The sequence below is a fragment of the Stenella coeruleoalba genome (assembly GCF_951394435.1).
Source record: "Stenella coeruleoalba genome assembly, chromosome: 6".
Classification (NCBI taxonomy): domain Eukaryota; kingdom Metazoa; phylum Chordata; class Mammalia; order Artiodactyla; family Delphinidae; genus Stenella; species Stenella coeruleoalba.
This window is the reverse complement of record NC_137151.1, coordinates 66,928,199-66,946,786: the sequence shown is the minus strand read 5'-3', so window position 1 is coordinate 66,946,786 and position 18,588 is coordinate 66,928,199. Positions and strand designations below refer to the sequence as shown.

Below are 18,588 nucleotides of genomic sequence, written 5' to 3'. Positions count from 1 at the left end.
CTGGTGTGAACACTGGTTCCAGAATGTCCTCAGATATCCTCCATTTCAAAGAATATTAAGTGTGGAGTGGAATTAATTTGAATATTTTAATTTAGAAACATCTTATAATGGGCATCCATGAGGCAACTCCAAAAACGTAATTTTGAAAATGGTCTTGTTGGGTTTACTTGATAATTAATAGAAAATCTAGACAAGAATTCTGTATTCAACATACTGCAACTGTAGTAACTTCTAACAAAACTGAGAAGTCCTGGCTAACATTTCTCCTGCCTTATGTTAGGATTAGAGAATGGGAATAAAAGTGGTATGCATGGTGAATGCGGAACCGGACCCAATGCATAAGGGAATCAGAAATACAACGTTCTTTTTCTTTTCTTTTTTTTTTTTTTTGGCCATGCCCTGCGGCTTGTGGAATCCTAGTTCCCCAACCATGGATCCAACCTGTGCCCCCTGCAGAGGAAGCAAGGAATCCCAACCACTGGACAGCCAGGGAATTCCCTATAATGATATTTTCAAAAGAAAGCTTCTGAACAAATTTTAAAATCTTTCACTAGGAATCCACTTTCAAAAAATAATTTTTATAACTATATTTTTTGTAAATATACAAATATTTCATAGTCACTGTGAAAATTTGGGGTAATATATTAAAATTTAAAAGGAATAAAAATGTCACCATCCACCAATAATCATTTTAATATCCTGGCTTATTACCTTTCCATTTTATTTCCCTAGGCACTCAAATGTACATGCACACACACAGAGGCATACCTGTGACCACAGAGTGTTTTGAAACTTAATTTTCACTGAATGCACAGAATTCCAATCTGTAGTTAGGCCTTGATTTATTTAACAATTCCTCATTTGTTGGATATTTAGGTTGTAAAGCCAACATCCTATGATAACTTTTGGCCATACTGTACTTGATTATATCATATTACTCAAAATCTTTGTGAAACATGGCTAAAGGGCAATGGTAGGCACAGGGAAAAAAAAGACGAGGAAAACTACTTCAACAGTATTTACCTTTAGATGGCAGGATTACAGGTAATTTAGGTTTTTTGTTATACTTTCTGAACTTATCCAAATGCTCTCTAATGAACACGTGCCGATAATCAGAAAACAATGTAGTAATTTACTAAAATGAAGACCAATGTTTATATAAAGACATTACAATTCAATAATATGGGAAAATACATTTTAAGTGAAAACGAAAGGTAGGATTTAAGGTTGTAGATATGTATTTGTAACAGCAAAAGACTAGAAAAACTAAATGTCTAACACCAGGAGGTGGTACTTAACCAAACTATGGTATAAAAGACTTACTATGGAGCTAGGTGAAGGCAAGAGGCAAATCTCTGTGCGCTGCTATGGAAAGATAGACAAGACACTTTGCCAAAAAAGACACCAGGGTGTTTAACCATATGTAGCATGTTATTCTAACAGTTACAAAAGGAAACAAAAAGAAACAGTGAAAGGTTGGGGGGGGGGGTGGATTCTTTTACACTCATAAAACATTTTTGAAAGGATACATAAACTATGATACATAAACTATGTTGGTTACTTCTAGGGTGAGTATGGGGAGTTGGGTATATAATATGATCACAAAATGAAAATGTGCCTTAATACATAATAGATAAAAAGGTAAGTACACTGTTCATAGCAGAAAATCTGGAAACATTTCAAGGTTGTCCCCTAAATATTTTTTAAAGCAGAATCTAATAATGGATATGAAAAAATAACAGAGGAAACATAAAGGTCAATCTCTGAATTGTAGGAATACAATTTAAAAATAACAGTAATAAAACAGCAGTGTATATGGGTGTCACTATAAATTGGTATTTCAAAACACAATCATACAAGTTTTTATCACTAGCAAGGAAATGGCCAGGGAATTGTTAAAGAAAACTAACTTCTAATTAAATCATTCTAGAACTTGTTAAACATGGGTGATTTTATTACATGATTATCCTGCCATATTTACTCTGGTTTACAAGCTCAGTAATCCAGAGATGAAATATACAACCATAATTTAGGCAATAACAAATGAAAAGAAAATTTTTATATGTTGAGATTTAACAGAGTACTTTTCCCCTCTAAAAACAAAGATAAAGAAACCAATTACAGAATCAGGGCAGAGTGGGTTAGGAACTCAGAAACATTTTTAAAAATTCTCCTAAACTAGATGATCATTACTATTTTAAAGTTCCCTCTAATAAAATTCAAATGAAAAAAGAATTATTTCATCTTTTGCAACATTTATGCTCCAGATGCAGACTGGAAACTAAGGTTGCCCCTAGTGCTTCTAAAAATCATATTTATAGAATAACAGTATCTGCACTACTGAATATGTATGAGTGCTGATTTTCGGAGGTGCACCTATGTAAAGAAATACACTTCAACTTGTTTAACGACGAACGTAGTCATTAACAAAAGTCAACAGAAGTCACTGAACTGGAATCCTTTTGATACGTACACCTTTCTTACAGACTTTTAACACTCATTAATACTGTGCTTTACCTAGCGCGTAATTATAAAAATATCACGAATCCCCAAGGATTCATGGCCACAATCAGCAACTGTGAGAATCAGCTAGTAATACTGGATAACATACTGCAAAGCAGAGAACTCAGAATCAAACCAGAGAATAGAGAAAGTACCGCCACTAACTTTAACTTCACATCTGGGATCTGACAATTCTCCTTCCATTTCCCCTATCAGTGTGGCACTTGGGGGTTGGTTTAGCTAAACAGAACAGGAAGGTATTATGGTTTATTTATAGATTCCCTTTATTTTCTGGGAAAACCATCCTTTCCCACCAAGCGTATGGCTTCAAGAGGGATTTTTAGCAGAGTGGAGAGACAATTAGACGTGATAATCCTGAAGATCAGAAAGGTGATTGATAACGGCCCTAAGAATGCTGTCTCACCTAAAACATGGGACCTAAGGAAGAAGACGACTAGCACCAGGAAGTGCACTTTCCCACTTTCAGTGAAAATGCTCTTGCCTGTGAGGAGCTATCTATTTACACTATATTATGTCCTGAAATGGTGCTACAGATTGGGGTCACTTTGTTGACAGTCCATCACGTTATCACTCAACGCAGGTGTCACAACACACAACCAACACTGCCTCTTTTAAAGGCTCCCAGTTCCTTGAGGAAAGGACCACACGCTCCGTACAACCCAGGCTGTTCATAACTGGGGCTTAGCTAACGCCTTTCGAGATACTATGTTTCTCTGCATCCCGGTGACCGAAGTTGCTTTCCTTTATTTACCTGGGTTTTTTTTTTTTTTTAAAAAAACGTTCCTCTCCATTACCTCTTTTACACTGTGGATCTAAACCTTAATCTCCACCACACCCTGAGCAGCCTTAGAAAAAAGAGAACGGAAGTTCCCACCGCCAGGAAATGTGGAAGAGGAGGGTTGGGAAGGTCAGGAGCGACACAGGAGAGAAAAAACCACAGTCAAAATCAAGTAGATTTAAGTCCGTCAAACCTACTTCTAGGCCATTTCGTTTTCTTTGCTTAATTGGCCTTTTCGGACACCCGGAGAGCGCGGAGGAGAATCAACACCTGCCGTCGCATCCACCGCCTCTAGTTTGCGGGTTCCAGGCTTCCTTTTCTCGGAAAACTCAAATGCTACCTTCACCATCACCTCTTTTGCAGACTGCGCCTGAGCCTTCCCTAACTTTGGGAGCTAAGAATGAAGGGGTGGGGGCAGAGAAGGCCGTGAAGAGGAAAGGAGTCAAGGTTGCCCTCTCGCCTGGGCCGCTCCTGGCCAAGTCGCCGGCTGCCTCCTCTGGTCCCAGCCCGTCCTCCCGGAGCGGCGGACCCGGGCCCGGGGCGCTCCGGGGAGGCGGGTTGTGAGCGGCCTCCTGAGCCGGCCTCGGCCAAAGCAGCGCCCGCGGTCGCCTCTCCTTCGGGAGAGGCCTGGCTGCCCCGGGAAGAAGCCCGTCGGAGCCTCCGCCTCCCTGCGGCCGGGCCCCGCCTCCAGCCCGCCGCCCCCGGGCCGCCGTCGAAGCCCTTACCCGCAGGACGTGGTAGCCTTCCGTGCCCCCGCCTGGGATCTCGACGCTCTGCGAGGAGCCCATGGCGGCGGGCGATCAAGGCGGCCAGGCCGGGCTCCGCGCTGCTCCCCGCCCCCCCCGCGCACCGCCCTCTCCGCTCCTCCGCGTAGCACTTGGGACGTGGCACTCGCAGCCTCAGGAGAGCCGGGCCGCACTGCCCGCTGGGAGATCGTCGCCGCGGCAGCCAGGGCCGCTGCGACGCCGCAGACAGCGTCACCTGGCGCGAGCCACCGGGAGGGGTCTGAGCCCGGGAGGCAGGGCTGGAGTGGAGTGCGGGGAGAGGCCTATTCGTGCTCGCGAGAAAGCAGAAATACGGTTCATCCAGTCGCTACACCTTACTACGGGTCCCTGGGCTTGACAAGATTCATCTAGACGCGTTCCCGCTCTCCCGAAAGAACGGTCGCTTGACTGTAGCTCCCCCTGGTGGCCAGAGGCCGGGAAGGGGCTCCTGCTGAAAAGAATAGGGGCGGATGCAAACACAGCGAGCTCCCTAATCTCTGGGTTTCTGAACCTCTAGGTCTTGTCCCCAGGTTGCGCAGAAGATTGTGGTAGTGGCTCTCCGTGGGCGGAGTACCGTGTCCGCTCCGCTTAGCTCAGTTTTATAAAGGAAAATATCCTAAAGAGTTATGGAGGACCCACCAAAGTTCTTTTTGTTTCCCTAATTGTGAGAACAAGATCAGTCTATCACAACCTGAGCGATGCCCTAGTGGGAAACACAGTTGGATGACCTTGGCGTTGCACCGCCTGCTGCTGGGTTCCCCATTCCACTTCCTTTAGGTAGCCAAGTTGTATTCACACTTTTCCTACTCGGTTGCTCCTTTGGTCCCTTCCCTCCAAAATTCCCAGTTATTGCCCAGGGGTCAATTTGGCCATCACTAACGGTGGATCAACCAGATATCAGAACATGTGTATTCTGATGTGAAGCAACGTGAAGTAACTATTATCACCCATGAAGTATGCCAGACCAAAATGTTTAACTTGCTCTTCTCATACCTTTATTTAGATCTTCCAGTTTACAGGAATACAAAGGAGAGAAGAACAAGTAAAATGACTTCATAAGGAAACAACCAGACAAAAATAAAAGAAACGGGCTGTTCTTTAGAACAGCTGGCCAGTTCTTTTCATCAAGTCAGAATAATAAGAAAGGGTCTGGGCTTCCCTGGTGGTGCAGTGGTTGAGAGTCCGCCTGCTGATGCAGGGGACACGGGTTCGTGCCCCGGTCTGGGAAGATCCCACATGCCGCGGAGCGGCTGGGCCAGTGAGCCATGGCCGCTGAGCATGCGCGTCCGGAGCCTGTGCTCCGCAACGGGAGAGGCCACAACAGTGAGAGGCCCGCGTACCGCAAAAAAAAAAAAAAAAAAAAAAAGGGGTCTGTACTGGGTTAAAAGAGATATGAAGGACATAACCAGGAGATGAAATGAAAGGTCTTGAGTTGGGGGCTGATTTGGAGATATTAGCTGTAAAGGACATTCTGGGCTCAATTGGGAAAATATGAATACTGAGTGTTTGAAGAAAAGCATTTACTGTCATGGAAAAGTGGAAAGTATTGGCTAAAAAAAAAAGGTTATAAGACAGGATATGTCTGTAAACAATATGAAAACATTTTTGTAAATAAAATGTGTTAATACATAGTATGGATATGAAGATGTGGTTAGGGTTACAGTGGTGATCCCTGGGTGGTGACAGAGATGTTTTGTTTCTGCTGGTTCTACATTCTAAAATGCTCATGGACTGCTTTTGTAACAATAAAAGAGTATTTAAAAATAAAAAATCACTTTTCTTTCTTTGCTGTCAATAAACCAATACAAGGTTTTTAGGAGACCTAGTACATACATAAATGAATTCTCCAGTTATTAGGCTCGTCAAGGACAGAGAATGCAGTGGAGTCAGCTCTGTGTTTCTAATACTCAGCAGAGTGCCTGCCAGCTAATTTAATGAATTTGATGCAAATTAATGAATTTGACACAAAGGAATACGTGTAAGAGCTAGGTTTGATGATAATATTCTTGTTCTGCTTGGCAATTATAATCCTCTTCATGGTGGGGTCATAAGCTGTTGCTATGTTGCGTGGTCAAAATTTTTGTTTCCCAGACGTCTAACACGAGCCATGGCTTGCAGAACCCTGGCTGTGGACCTGAAGTAGCCCATGAGCAACTCCAGCCCTTCCTTAGAGCTATAATGTGTCTCAGCCATTTACTTTCTTACCTTCTTGATATTATTCAAGCTCATCCATACATCTTGGGATGCTCTTTCCTACATTTTCTACTTCAGAAAATTCTAACTAATCCCTTAAGGCCTATCTCAAATGTTACTTATTTATCCTTAAATTCAGAACGACTCTCTCCTTACTCTGAGTTCCTGGAATAGTTAATTCTTTCATTTCTGGTAGCATCATCATCATCACAGGCCTGTCTTCCACCATTTATAGTCCATCCGTTCAGGGTGGGGACCATATTTTCACCTTTATATTACCAGTTCCTCGTTGAGAGTTGGGAACATGGTAGTATTGTTTGTTGATTTGAATTGAATGTGTGTGATTGAAGAGTTTCCAAACCTTTTCTTTTTCAGGATCAGTTAATAAGTTACCTCTGCTGTTCCTATTTGTGCCTCATCAAAACCTGTGTTACTTCTTTATCAGCAATTGGTAGGGGGTGAGGCGCAAGGCTCACCTGATTTGGGATTAAGACTATGTGATAACCATTGCTCCTGTTTTTCCTGGTGCCACTCATTTTCCTCTTTTACTTGGGAAATATGCTCAGAGGGAAGCGAATAGAATAAATAAAAGAACAACAAACGATGTTGCCAAAGCTAATATAAATTAATATAACATGATGGAGGGGAACACATGGGAAATTATTGTCCAAGTCAGTCTCAGTTGAAGTTGGAATCTGCTGCAGGCAAGTTGGTATTTTGAAATATCACAGGCAGCAGAAAAATGAAGCCCAGCAAAAGCAAATATCTACAGACTTAAAAAAGTCAAATGAGATGAAATCTATTTTTCTGGAAGAAGAAGCATCTGATACGCAATTTTGTGTGTCTCTTCTGGGTTTCATTAATCCTCCAGATTCTTTTGGCTATGCAGGGCCTTTTGTGTTTCTATACAAATTTTTGAATTATTTGTTCCAATCCTGTGAAAAATGCCTTTGGTATTTTGATAGGGATTGCATTAAATCTGCAGATTGCTTAGGGTAGTATGCTTGTTTTAACAATATTAATTTTTCCAATCCATGAGCACAGTATATTTTTCCATTTGTTTGTGTCATCTTCAGTTTCTTTCATCAATGTCTTACAGTTTTCCAAGTACAGGTCTTTCACCTTGGTTAGATCCTAGGGTTTTTTTTGATTCAATTGTAAATGGGGTTGGTTTCTTAATTTCTCTTTCTGATAGTTTATTGTTGGTGTGTAGAAATGCAACAGATTTCTGTGTTTAATTTTGTATAATGCAATTTTACTGATTTCACTTATTAGTTCTAATACTTTTTTGGTGGTGTCTTTAGGATTTTCTATATATAGTGTCATGTCGTCTGCAAACAGTGACAGTTTTACTTCCTTTCCAATTCAGATTCCTTTTATTTTTTTGTCTGATTGCTGTGGCTAGGACTTCCAATACTATGTGAATAAAAGTGGCAAGAATGGGCATCCTGGTCTTGTTCCTGACCTTAGAGGAAATGCTTTCAGCTTTTCACTGCTGGGTATATTGGCTGTAGGTCTGTCATATATGGCCTTTATTATGTTGAAGTATGTTCCCTCCAAACCCACTTTCTGGAGAGTTTTTATCATAAACGGATGTTGAATTTTATCAAAAGCTTTTTCTGCATCTATTGAGATGATCATATGATATTTATTCTTGAATTTGTTAGTGTGCTGTTATCATGTTCATTAATTTGTGGATATTGAACCATTCTTGCATCCCTGGGATAAATCCCACTTGATTATGGTATAGGAGCCTTTTAATTTACTGTTAAATTCGGTTTGCTAATATTTTGTTGAGAATTTTTTCATCTATGTTTATCAGTGATACTGGCCTTTGATTTTCTTTTTTTGTGGTGTCTTTGTCTCGTTTTGGTATCAGGCTGGTGCTGGCCTCACAGAATGAGTTTGAAAGCATTTCTTCCTTTTTAATTTTTTGTAATAGTTTGAGAAGGATAGATGTTAACTCTTCTTTAAATGTTTTGTAGAATTCACCCGTGAAGCCATCTGATCCTTGACTTTTGTTTTTTGGGAGTTTTTAAAATTACCAATTCAATTTCATAAGTGGTAATCGGCCTGTTCATATTTTCTATTTCTTCCTGATTCAGTCTTGGGAGATTATATGTTTCTAAGAATTTATTCATTTCTTTTAGGTAGTCTATTTTATTGGCATGTAATTATTCACAGTAATATTTTATGAGTCTTTTTATTTCTGTGGGGTTGGTTGTAACTTCTCCTCTTTCATTTTTTATTTTATTTATTTGGGTCTTTTTTTTATGAGTCTGGTTTATCAATTTTATTTATCTTTTCAGAGAACCAACTCTTAGTTTCACTGATCTTTCCTATTGATTTTTAGTCTCTATTTCATTTATTTCTGCTCTGATCTTTATTATTTCTTTCCTTTTACTAACTTTGAGTTTGTTCTTCTTTCTCTAGTTCCCTTAGGTGTAAGGTTGGATTGTTGTTTTGAGATTTTTCTTGTTTCTTGAGACAGTCTTTTATCCCTATAAGCTTCCCTCTTAGAACTGTTTTTGCTGAGTCCCATAGATTTTGGATTGTTGTGTTTCCATTTTCATTTGTCTCTTTGATTCCTTCAGTGACCCATTGGTTGTTTAGTAGCATATTGTCTAGCCTCCAGGTGTTTGTGTCTTTTGCTGTTTTTCTCTTGTAGTTGATTTCTAGTCCCCTAACACTGTGGCTGGAAAAAATGCTTCATATAACTTTATTCTCCTTAAATTTATTGAGCCTTGTTTTGTGGCCTAGCACATGATCTACCGAGCAGAATGTTGCATGTTGACTTGAAAGGAATGTGTATTCTGCTGCTTTTGGATAAAATGTTATCTGTATATATTCTAATAGCTGTACGTTTTTACACCTCCCCCCCATGTTTAATGTTTTTGAGATCACATTTTACATCTTTTTGTTTTGTGTATTCTTTAACTACTTATTGTGGATATAGATGATTTACTTCTTTTGCCTTTAACCTTCCTACTTGCTTTATAGTTGGTTGATCTACTGCCTTTACTGTGTTTGCCTTTACCAATGAGACTTTTGCTTTTGTAATGTTGATATTTCTAGTAGTACCCTTTTCTTTTCCACTTATAGAGGTCCCTTTAACATTTCTTGTAAATCTGGTTTAGTAGTGCTGAACTCTTTCAGCTTTTGCTTGTCTGTAAAGCTCTTTATCTCTCCTCAAATCTGAATGACAGCCTTGCAGCACCAGTGTCCTCATGGTAGAATGAGTTCCCCAAATGGCTGCCACCAGTATCTCTATTCCTAGGGGAGCCTCAGTTGCCCCCTACCTCTCTGGAGGTCCTCCAAGATCAGTAGATGGTTCTGACCCAGGCATCTTTCAAATTAACACCTCTGTGCTGGGAGTTGGAGTGTGTGAGGTTTTTCATGTGCCCTTTAAGAGTGGAGTCTCTGTTTCCTACAGGCCTCTGGCTCTCCCATACTCAAGCCCCACTGGTCTCCAAAGCAAGACATTCTGGGGGCTTCTCTTCCCAATGCAGGCTGGGTAGTCTGATGTGGGGCTTGGACCCCTCACTCTTTGGGGAGAAACTCAGCAATTGTGATTATCCTCCCGTTTGTGGGTTGCCTACCTGGGGGTGTGGGTCTCACCTATACTGTGTCTCTGCCCCTCCTATCTGTCTCATTATGGTTTCTCCTTTATATCTTTAGTGGTAGAAAATCTTTCCTGCTGGTCTTCAAGTGATTCTCATAGATCGCCGCTCTGTAAACAGTTGTAATCTTGGTGTGCCTGTGGGAGGAGGTGAGCCCAGGATCTTCCTACTCTTCCATCTTGGCCACACCTCTCAAGTCCTTTTTTTAAAAAGTGTATTGAAATCTAAGTGGCTGGGAGTAATATTATTCCAGGAAAACTTTGATCTTACTTTAGTACGTATAAAATGTCATCTGCAAATATTGATACTTTAGGAACAGTAACATATTACTGATGTAACCAGGGGCCACAAACTCATTTGTTTATGGAGGGAATGAGTTGGGCTGGATACAGGTGGAGGAAGAGAGAGGCTAAGTAACTTGCCTAAATTGAAGCAGCTGGTGTGTCAGAACCAGATGTGGTACCAAAGTCTTTGACCATATGTTCAGAAATCCTTCCATTGCACTAATAATTAGAGCACTAACAATTAGAGCACTAATAGTAGCCCTTATTTATTGAATGACAGCCGTATATATTTTACACCCTTAACAGTTTATAAGCATTATCTTTAATCATCAAAATAACTTTGTTAATGAAAGGTGGTAACTTCATTTTTTTAGAAACTGGGTTGCAGAGAAGTTAAGTGATTTGCCCAAGATTCCACAGCTAGTAAATGGTAAATCAGAGTTCAAATCCAGACCTATCGATTTCAAAGTTCATGCCCTTTAGCTACACCATGCTGCCTCTTCCTGGAATGGAAGTGGAACTAAAGGGTTGTAGTTGAGTTTACATGCTTACCTCTCTTTCCAAGCTGGAGGAGGGAGAGTTCAGCCCAGGGCTACATAGGAGAACACTGAAGGTAGCTGCAGGGTTTGTCCTGTTTCATAGTCCTGTGTGCAGCAGGATAGGGAAGTTAAACTAGGGACCTCACTATTAACATTTTCAAAACCTCAGAGCTAGCTGGAGAAGCCCTGTTATTGAAGAATACATTTTATTTTATTTTTTTGGCCACGTGGCTAGTGGGGATCTTAGTTCCCTGACCAGGGATTGAACCCGGGCCCTCGTCAGTGAAAGCATGGAGTCCTAACCACTGGACAGCCAGGGAATTCCCATAGAATACATTTTAGAAAAGTTCAGAGACTACATTTAGGTTTTGGTCAGAACATGTTGCAATATTGCTACATTGATATTTCTAAGATATTGTGAGAAAAAAACCCTCCACTCTGATCAAGCTTCTGGAAACTAACCACACATTTTCAGTAAATACAGCACACTGAGGAACATGTTAAGCAAGCAAACTCCAGACTGTGGGCAACTACAGGACAACAACCTAGTTTCTTCAGCGAATAAAATGCAAGGAAAAAAAAAAAGGGGAGGGAAAACCTATAGATTAAAAAAAAAAGACTTAAGAGATATATAAACAAAACACAATGCGTGGCTCTTGTTTGGCTCCTGATTTGAACAAACTAACTGGAAAGACATTTATAAGACAACCTGGGAAATTTGAACACTGACATTTGATAATATTAAAGAATTATTGTTGGGCTTCCCTGGTGGCGTAGTGGTTGGGGGTCCGCCTGCCGATGCAGGGGACATGGGTTCATGCCCCGGTCCGGGAAGATCCCACATGCCGCGGAGTGGCTGGGCCCGTGAGCCATGGCTGCTGAGCCTGTGCATCCGGAGCCTGTGCTCCGCAACGGGAGAGGCCACAACAGTGAGAGGCCCGCGGAAAAAAAAAAAAAAAAAAGAATTATTGTAAATTTTTTAGGTAGGTTAATAATTATTCTTTTAGAAATACATACAAAATTGTGAGGGCTTTGGGCTTTCCAACTTCCCTGTGTCATTTGTGATATTTTTAGATCTTATTACTTTAAAAAAATAACTTTTACTTATTAATTTTTGAATAGGTAATATGCTCGTTTGTAACAAGATTCAACAGATAAAAAGAATGAACAGTGAAAACTAAGTCTCCCTTTGACATCTGTGGCCAAGTCACCCAGGAAGTTCCTTTCCCTGGAGGCAACCAATGCATATCCTGTTGGAATCACTCGATGTAATTTACTTTGATGAAAGTAGTAACAGATCCAACCTAATTTTTCCCCAAATAGTTACTCAGTTGTTTTAAAACTATTTAGTGCATTATTCACATTTTCTCAGAAGAAATATAACTTGAAATACAACCTTTACCAAATACTAAATTCCCAATATATATTTCATTCTATTTTGTATATAATCTTTCTATTTTGTCCCATTGTCTTTTCATGAACCAGTGTCACATTGCATAAATTACTATAGTTTTCCAATATATTTCAATAGCTGGTAGAGTGGTCACTTTATTATTCTTTCTTTTCAGAATTTTCCTTCTATCCTTGTTTGTTTATTTTTCCATATGAACCAGATCAAGGAGTGGCAAACTTTTTCCATAGAAGGCCAGAGAGCAAATATTTTAGGCTTTGCAGCCACTACATCTCTATAGCAATTAGTCATCTCTGCCATTGTATAGTGAAAGTAGCAATCAGCAATAAGTAAGTCAGTGGATGTGCCTGTGTTCCAACAAAACTTTATTTACAAAACCAGGATGCATTAGACTTGGCCCATAGGCTATAGTTTGCTGGCCCCTGAAGTAGACAAACTCATTTGCCTAGTTAAAAAAAATCTTAGTATTTTTACTGGGATCTTGTTAAATATATAGATCAATTAGAGAGAATTAATCTATACCTTTATGATGTTGAGTCTTTCTATCATAGAATGGAAATGACTATTTGGTTAATGCTCATTTGGTATCCTTCAGTAATATTTAATTTTTTCCTATCTATTCAAATATACATTCAGATTTAATATTTTAGTTCTCATTATTAGAACATTAAATGTCTATGTGTTTAGATATTCCTTGGCTATTTTCTATATCTACAATTTTCTCTTGAATCCTCTTTATCATTGTTCATCTCTGTTTCATTTTTCTTGCTTTTCTTAATCCTGTCCCCATGTTTCTTACAATGTTTCCAGTAAAGTATTTCTCCTTTGTGTTGCCCTCAGTGTGGGCTGTGTTGGAATGCTTTCAGTTGCAAGTAACATAAGCCAACTAAAAGTGGCTTATAAGTTGAGGAAATTTTATTTCATATAATAAGAAGTTTGGAGACAGAGAAATTCCAGAGTTGGTTAACACATGGTCTCAGTGATGTCAGGGCACAGGGAAGGTGAGCTTCTCTCTGCTTCTCTTAGTTTTTCACATGTGAAAACAAGATGGTGGTGGCAGCTCCACACCTTACATTGTCATGTGACAGCATATGAGAAGAGAACATATTTTGGCTTTGTATCTTTTTTAAGACCAAGGAACACTTTCTTAGAAGCCATCCAGAACACATGTTTTATCAGCCAAGGTTGTATCACGCCTGAACCAGACTCTGACAAAGAGAATAGAAATACCAGACTTGATTTAGACAAATTGGTACTTACCCTTGGGACTAGGGAAGGGCCCATGAAGCACTTACTATAAAGCTTTGGCAATCAAGTCACAGTGATGTTGGCTTCAGTACAGACACACATATCAGTGGTATAGAATAGAGAGACCTACATATAAGGTTAATTGACTTTTGATAAAGGTACTCAGGAAATTCAATGGAGGAAGGATAGTCTTTTCACAAAATGGTACTGGAACAATTGCACTTCCACATTGGACATCCAAAAAAAGAAAGAAAGAAAAAAGAATCTCAACCCATACTTTACATTATGTGCCAAACTTAACTCAAAATAGATAATATACCTAAGTGCAAAACTTTAAAAATTCAAACTTCTAGAAGAAAACAGAAGTAAAGATTTTTTACATAGGACACAAAAAAATGTAAACCATTAGAAAAATGGTACATAACACTTCATCGAAGTTTAAAATTTTGGCTCTTCAAAGACACTTAATAAGAAAAAGAAAAGATAAGCCACATAATGGAAGAAAATATTGCAAAACACATACCTAATAAACATACACACAATATATAAAGGACTGTAGTAACTCAGTAATAAGAAAACAACCCAATTTTTTAAAAGACCAAAAGGCTTGAACAGATATTACACACACACACACACACACACAAATGTACAGATGACAAATGAGAATATGAGAAGATGCTTAACATCATTAGCTTTATGGAAATGAAAACTAAAACCACAATGAGATACCACTACATACTTATCAGAGTAGCTAAAATAAAAAGAGCTAACCATACCAAGCACTAGCAAGGATGTGGAGTAACTGCAATGCTCGAACATTGCTGGTGGAAATGTAAAGTGGTACAGCCACATTGGACAACAGTTTGACAGTTTCGTTTGAAGTTAAACAAACACCTTATGATACAGTGATCTCAGTCCTAGATAATTACAGAAGATAAATGTCTAGACAAAATGGGTATACAATAACCTATATATAAATGTTTACAAAAGCTTTGTTTATAATCATCAAGACTGGAAACAACCCAATGTTCATCAACTGGTGAATGGATAAACAAATTGTGGTGCATCCGAACAGTGGAATATTACTCAGAAATAGAAAGGAACAAACTACTGATACAATCTGGTTGAATCTCAAAAGCATTAAGTGAAAGAAGCCAGATGTAAAAGGCTGTAGATTCTATTTATATGTCATTCTGGATAAGATGATTTTACAGGGTCAGAAAACAGATTTGTCCTTGCCAGGGAGTGGGGATAAGGGAAGAAAATTGATTACAATTCCTGCTTAAAGTGTCGGCTTGGCTAAAGGCATAGTTTTCTCCATCTCATATGTATCTAACTGCATAGGAGGGTATTTTATAAGATATCAGTTGGACTTCTTGAGTGAGACATTGTTTTATTAGAAAATTAGAATTCTTCCATGAAATATATGATTTTTAAAAAATATTGAGAGGCCAACAGTGAGTGAAAAGATGGAATGTGGATAGAAAAAAATCAGAAAACTCTTCATAGAGAAAATAACCAGAGTTGTGATTCAAAACAAATTAAATGTTTTGCTACATATAATTTCAAATGAGTCTTTGTAAGAGGTTGGCTTATGCTAAAGAAAAAGTCTCAGGGCTTCCCTGGTGGCGCAGTGGTTGAGGGTCCACCTGCCAACGCAGGGGACACGGGTTCGTGCCCCAGTCCGGGAAGATCCCACATGCCGCAGAGAGGCTAGGCTCGTGAGCCATGGCCGCTAAGCCTGCGCGTCCGGAGCCTGTGCTCCACAACGGGAGAGGCCACCGCAGTGAGAGGCCCACATACCGCAAAAAAAAAAAAAAAAAAGAAAAAGTCTCAATGATTTCCCAAATCAGGATGGGTTTGGATGTGCAGATTGGGGGAAGGGCTTGGGAAAGGTGAACTGCTCTGTGTAATATAGGCAAAGGATTAGAATACTGGGGAGGGGTGGGGACCAGGAGGAGAGAAGAGAGCGACACTAGCATGGTGGACATTTGCATGGGTGGAGGGGGAAAAGTTAAGGACCCTCAGGGCAGAGCACCCCAAAGGGTCTCCCTCTGACTTTGAGTGCCACCTTATACAGCCATTAAGCAGACTCTGAGGGATGGAGTTGTCCAAGCAGGGACAGGAGGGTCCATGCCCCCAGAGAGCTTATGTCCTCAGTCAACCCCCTCCAGCATGAGCCAAGGATGCCATGTTCCTTAGGCCACCCCCACCATTGGCCTAGACTCTCTCTTTGTGGATATGTCTCTGCTGGTCAGCCAGAAAGTGCTTCTCCAGCCCTATCCTGGAGGAAAATTTCTTTCAATGAGAAAGTTCAGTCCAGGTAGAGAAAATCAATGAGTTCTCATGCTAATATATTCCTTGCCTTTGCTTTTGCTGTTTCCTGCTGAGAAAGCCCTTCTTACTATTTCTATCTTCAGTGAACTACTGCTCATCTTTTAAACTGAGCTCAAGCCTCGCTATAGGAAGCCTCCCTTGACTACCTCCCATCTGATGAAACATTTTGTTTACTTTACCAGATGATAAAAGTGATACATGCTCATTTAAAAATACTACAAAGGTGTATAATTAAAGTAATAAAAAGTTCACTAACTCTCATACTCTAACTCTACCCCTCTGAGATAACCAGTGTTAAGATTTGGGTATGTATAGTACCATTTCTTTCTCTAGACAAATACAAACTGATACAAACCTATGTACATACACATGCATTGTTCTTTTCTTCTCTCTCACACACAAAAGGGTTACATTATACACCAGATTTTGCAGTTTGCTTTCCCTCTTCCTTTCATTTAATATGTGATGAACATACTTCTATTTTAATAGCAATATCATAGTTCCCAATTAGATGTTTGTGACAATGTCTAATTTTTATTTTCTATAAAACTCCTAGAGGAAAACATAGGCAGAACACTCTTTGACATAAATCACAGCAACATGTTTTTTGGATCTGTCTCCTAGAATAATGGAAATAAAAACAAAAATAAACATATGAAACCTAATTAAACTTAAAAGCTTTTGCACAGCAAAGGAAACCATAAACAAAATGAAAAGACAACCTATGGACTGGGAGAAAATATTTGCAAACGATGTGACCAACAAGGGCTTAATTTCCAAAATATACAAACAGCTCATACAACTCAATAACAAAAAAACAAACAACCCAGTCAAAAAAATAGGCAGAAGACCTAAGTAGACATTTCTCCAAAGAAGACATACAGATGGCCAATAGGCTCATGAAAAGATGCTCAATATCGCTAATTATTAGAGAAATGCAAATCAAAACTACAATGAGGTATCACCTCACACCGGTCAGCATGGCCATCATTAAAAAGTCTACAAATAATAAATGCTAGAGAGGTTATGGAGAAAAGCGGACCTTCCTACACTGTTTGTGGGAATGTAAGTTGGTGCAGCCACTATGGAGAACAGTATGGGTGTTCCTTAAAAAACTAAAAATAGAGTTGCCATATGATCCAGCAATCACACTCCTGGGCATATATCTGGAGAAAACTCTAATTTGAAAAGATCTATGCACCCCAATGTTCATAGCAGCACTATTTACAACAGCCAAAACATGGAAGCAACCTAAATGGCCATCAACAGACGAATGGATAAAGAAGATGTGGCACATATATACAATGGAATATTACTCAGCCATAAAAAGAAACGAAATTGAGTTATTTGTAGTGAGGTGGATGGACCTAGAGTCTGTCATACAGAGTGAAGTAAGTCAGAAAGAGAAAGACAAATACCATATGCTAACACATATATATGGAATCTAAGAAAAAAAAATGTCATGAAGAACCTAGGGGTAAGACGGGAATGAAGACACAGACCTACTACAGAATGGACTTGAGGATATGGAGAGGGGGAAGGGTAAGCTGTGACACAGTGAGAGAGTAGCATGGACATATATACACTACCAAACGTAAAATAGATAGCTAGTGGGAAGCAGCCACATAGCATAGGGAGATCGGCTTGGTGCTTTGTGACCACCTAGAGGGGTGGGATAGGGAGGGTGGGAGGGAGGGAGACGCGAGGGGGAAGGGATATGGGAACATATGTGTGTGTGTGTGACTGATTCACTTTGTTATGAAGCAGAAACTAGCACACCATTGTAAAGCAATTATACTCCAATAAATATGTAAAAAAAAAAAAGAACTTAAAAAGAAAGATGTGGTATATATACATGCAATGGAATACTACTCAGCCATAAAAAAGAATAAAATAATGCCATTTGCAGCAACATGGATGGACCTAGAGATTATCATACTACGTGAAGTAAATCAAACAAACATCATATGTTATCACTTCTATGTGGAATCTAAAAAATGATACAAATGAACTTATTTACAAAACAGAAATAGACCCACAGACATAGAAAAGAAATTTATGGTTACCAAAGGGGAAATAAATTGCAGTGGGGGAGATAAATTAGGAGTTTTGGACAATGCCGTGTTTCTATCTTCACTTGTTCCCTTGCAGAAATACGAGTATTGAATGCAATATTGCAGTTGAAATGAATAAACTAGAGCCACATATATCAACATGGATGATCTCAAAAGTATAAGGTTAAACAAAAAAGCAAGTATATAGGGGCTTCCCTGCTGGCGCAGTGGTTGAGAGTCCGCCTGCCGATGCAGGGGTCACGGGTTCGTGTCCCGGTCTGGGAAGATCCCACATGCCGCGGAGCGGCTGGGCCCGTGAGCCATGGGCGCTGAGCCTCCGCGTCCGGAGCCTGTGCTCCGCAACGGGAGAGACCACAACAGTGAGAGGCCCGCGTACCAAAAAAAAAAAAAAAAGCAAGTATATGAATAGCATAACACTCTCTACATAAAGTTTTTAAAATGTAAACAATATTGTGCACTTGCACTGTTGGCTCTCAACCCCACTCCAGCCCTTTCTGTGCACCCTTCTGTATTGCAAAGGGCTGGAAACCTGTGAACTCCATGTTGCAGGTTCCCTTGTCACCTGGCTTCTAGTTAGGTTTTGCCAGTGCCAGGCAAAACCAAAGAAAGGGAGATGCCATTTTCCTTTCCATTCCTGGCAGTGCTTCCAGCACACGTGGCAGCAGCAATAGCAGGGGGTGACTGAAAATGAGCATTTCAGTAGTATCGGTGGCTATTTTAGCAGTGGCAGTGCCAACCTGTAGCACCCCAACAGGGAAGAAGGCAGGTAAGTAGATACTCTGATCTCATTTTCCTCTTTACCTCTACTTCTGGCCA

General features: G+C 39.9%; 1 protein-coding gene across 2 annotated transcripts in view; it reads right to left on the bottom strand.

Annotated features, from left to right (window-relative positions):
• The window catches only part of GORASP2 (golgi reassembly stacking protein 2), a 30,019-nt gene extending 25,531 nt beyond the window's left edge, over positions 1-4,488 (bottom strand). For both annotated transcript variants that reach the window (XM_079925029.1, XM_079925030.1), the window contains exon 1: positions 4,027-4,488. In XM_079925029.1, the coding sequence (XP_079781155.1) occupies positions 4,027-4,089 (63 nt within the window). In that variant the 5' untranslated portion in view covers positions 4,090-4,488. The remainder of the gene's footprint in view (positions 1-4,026) is intronic.
• Positions 4,489-18,588: the final 14,100 nt, after the last annotated feature.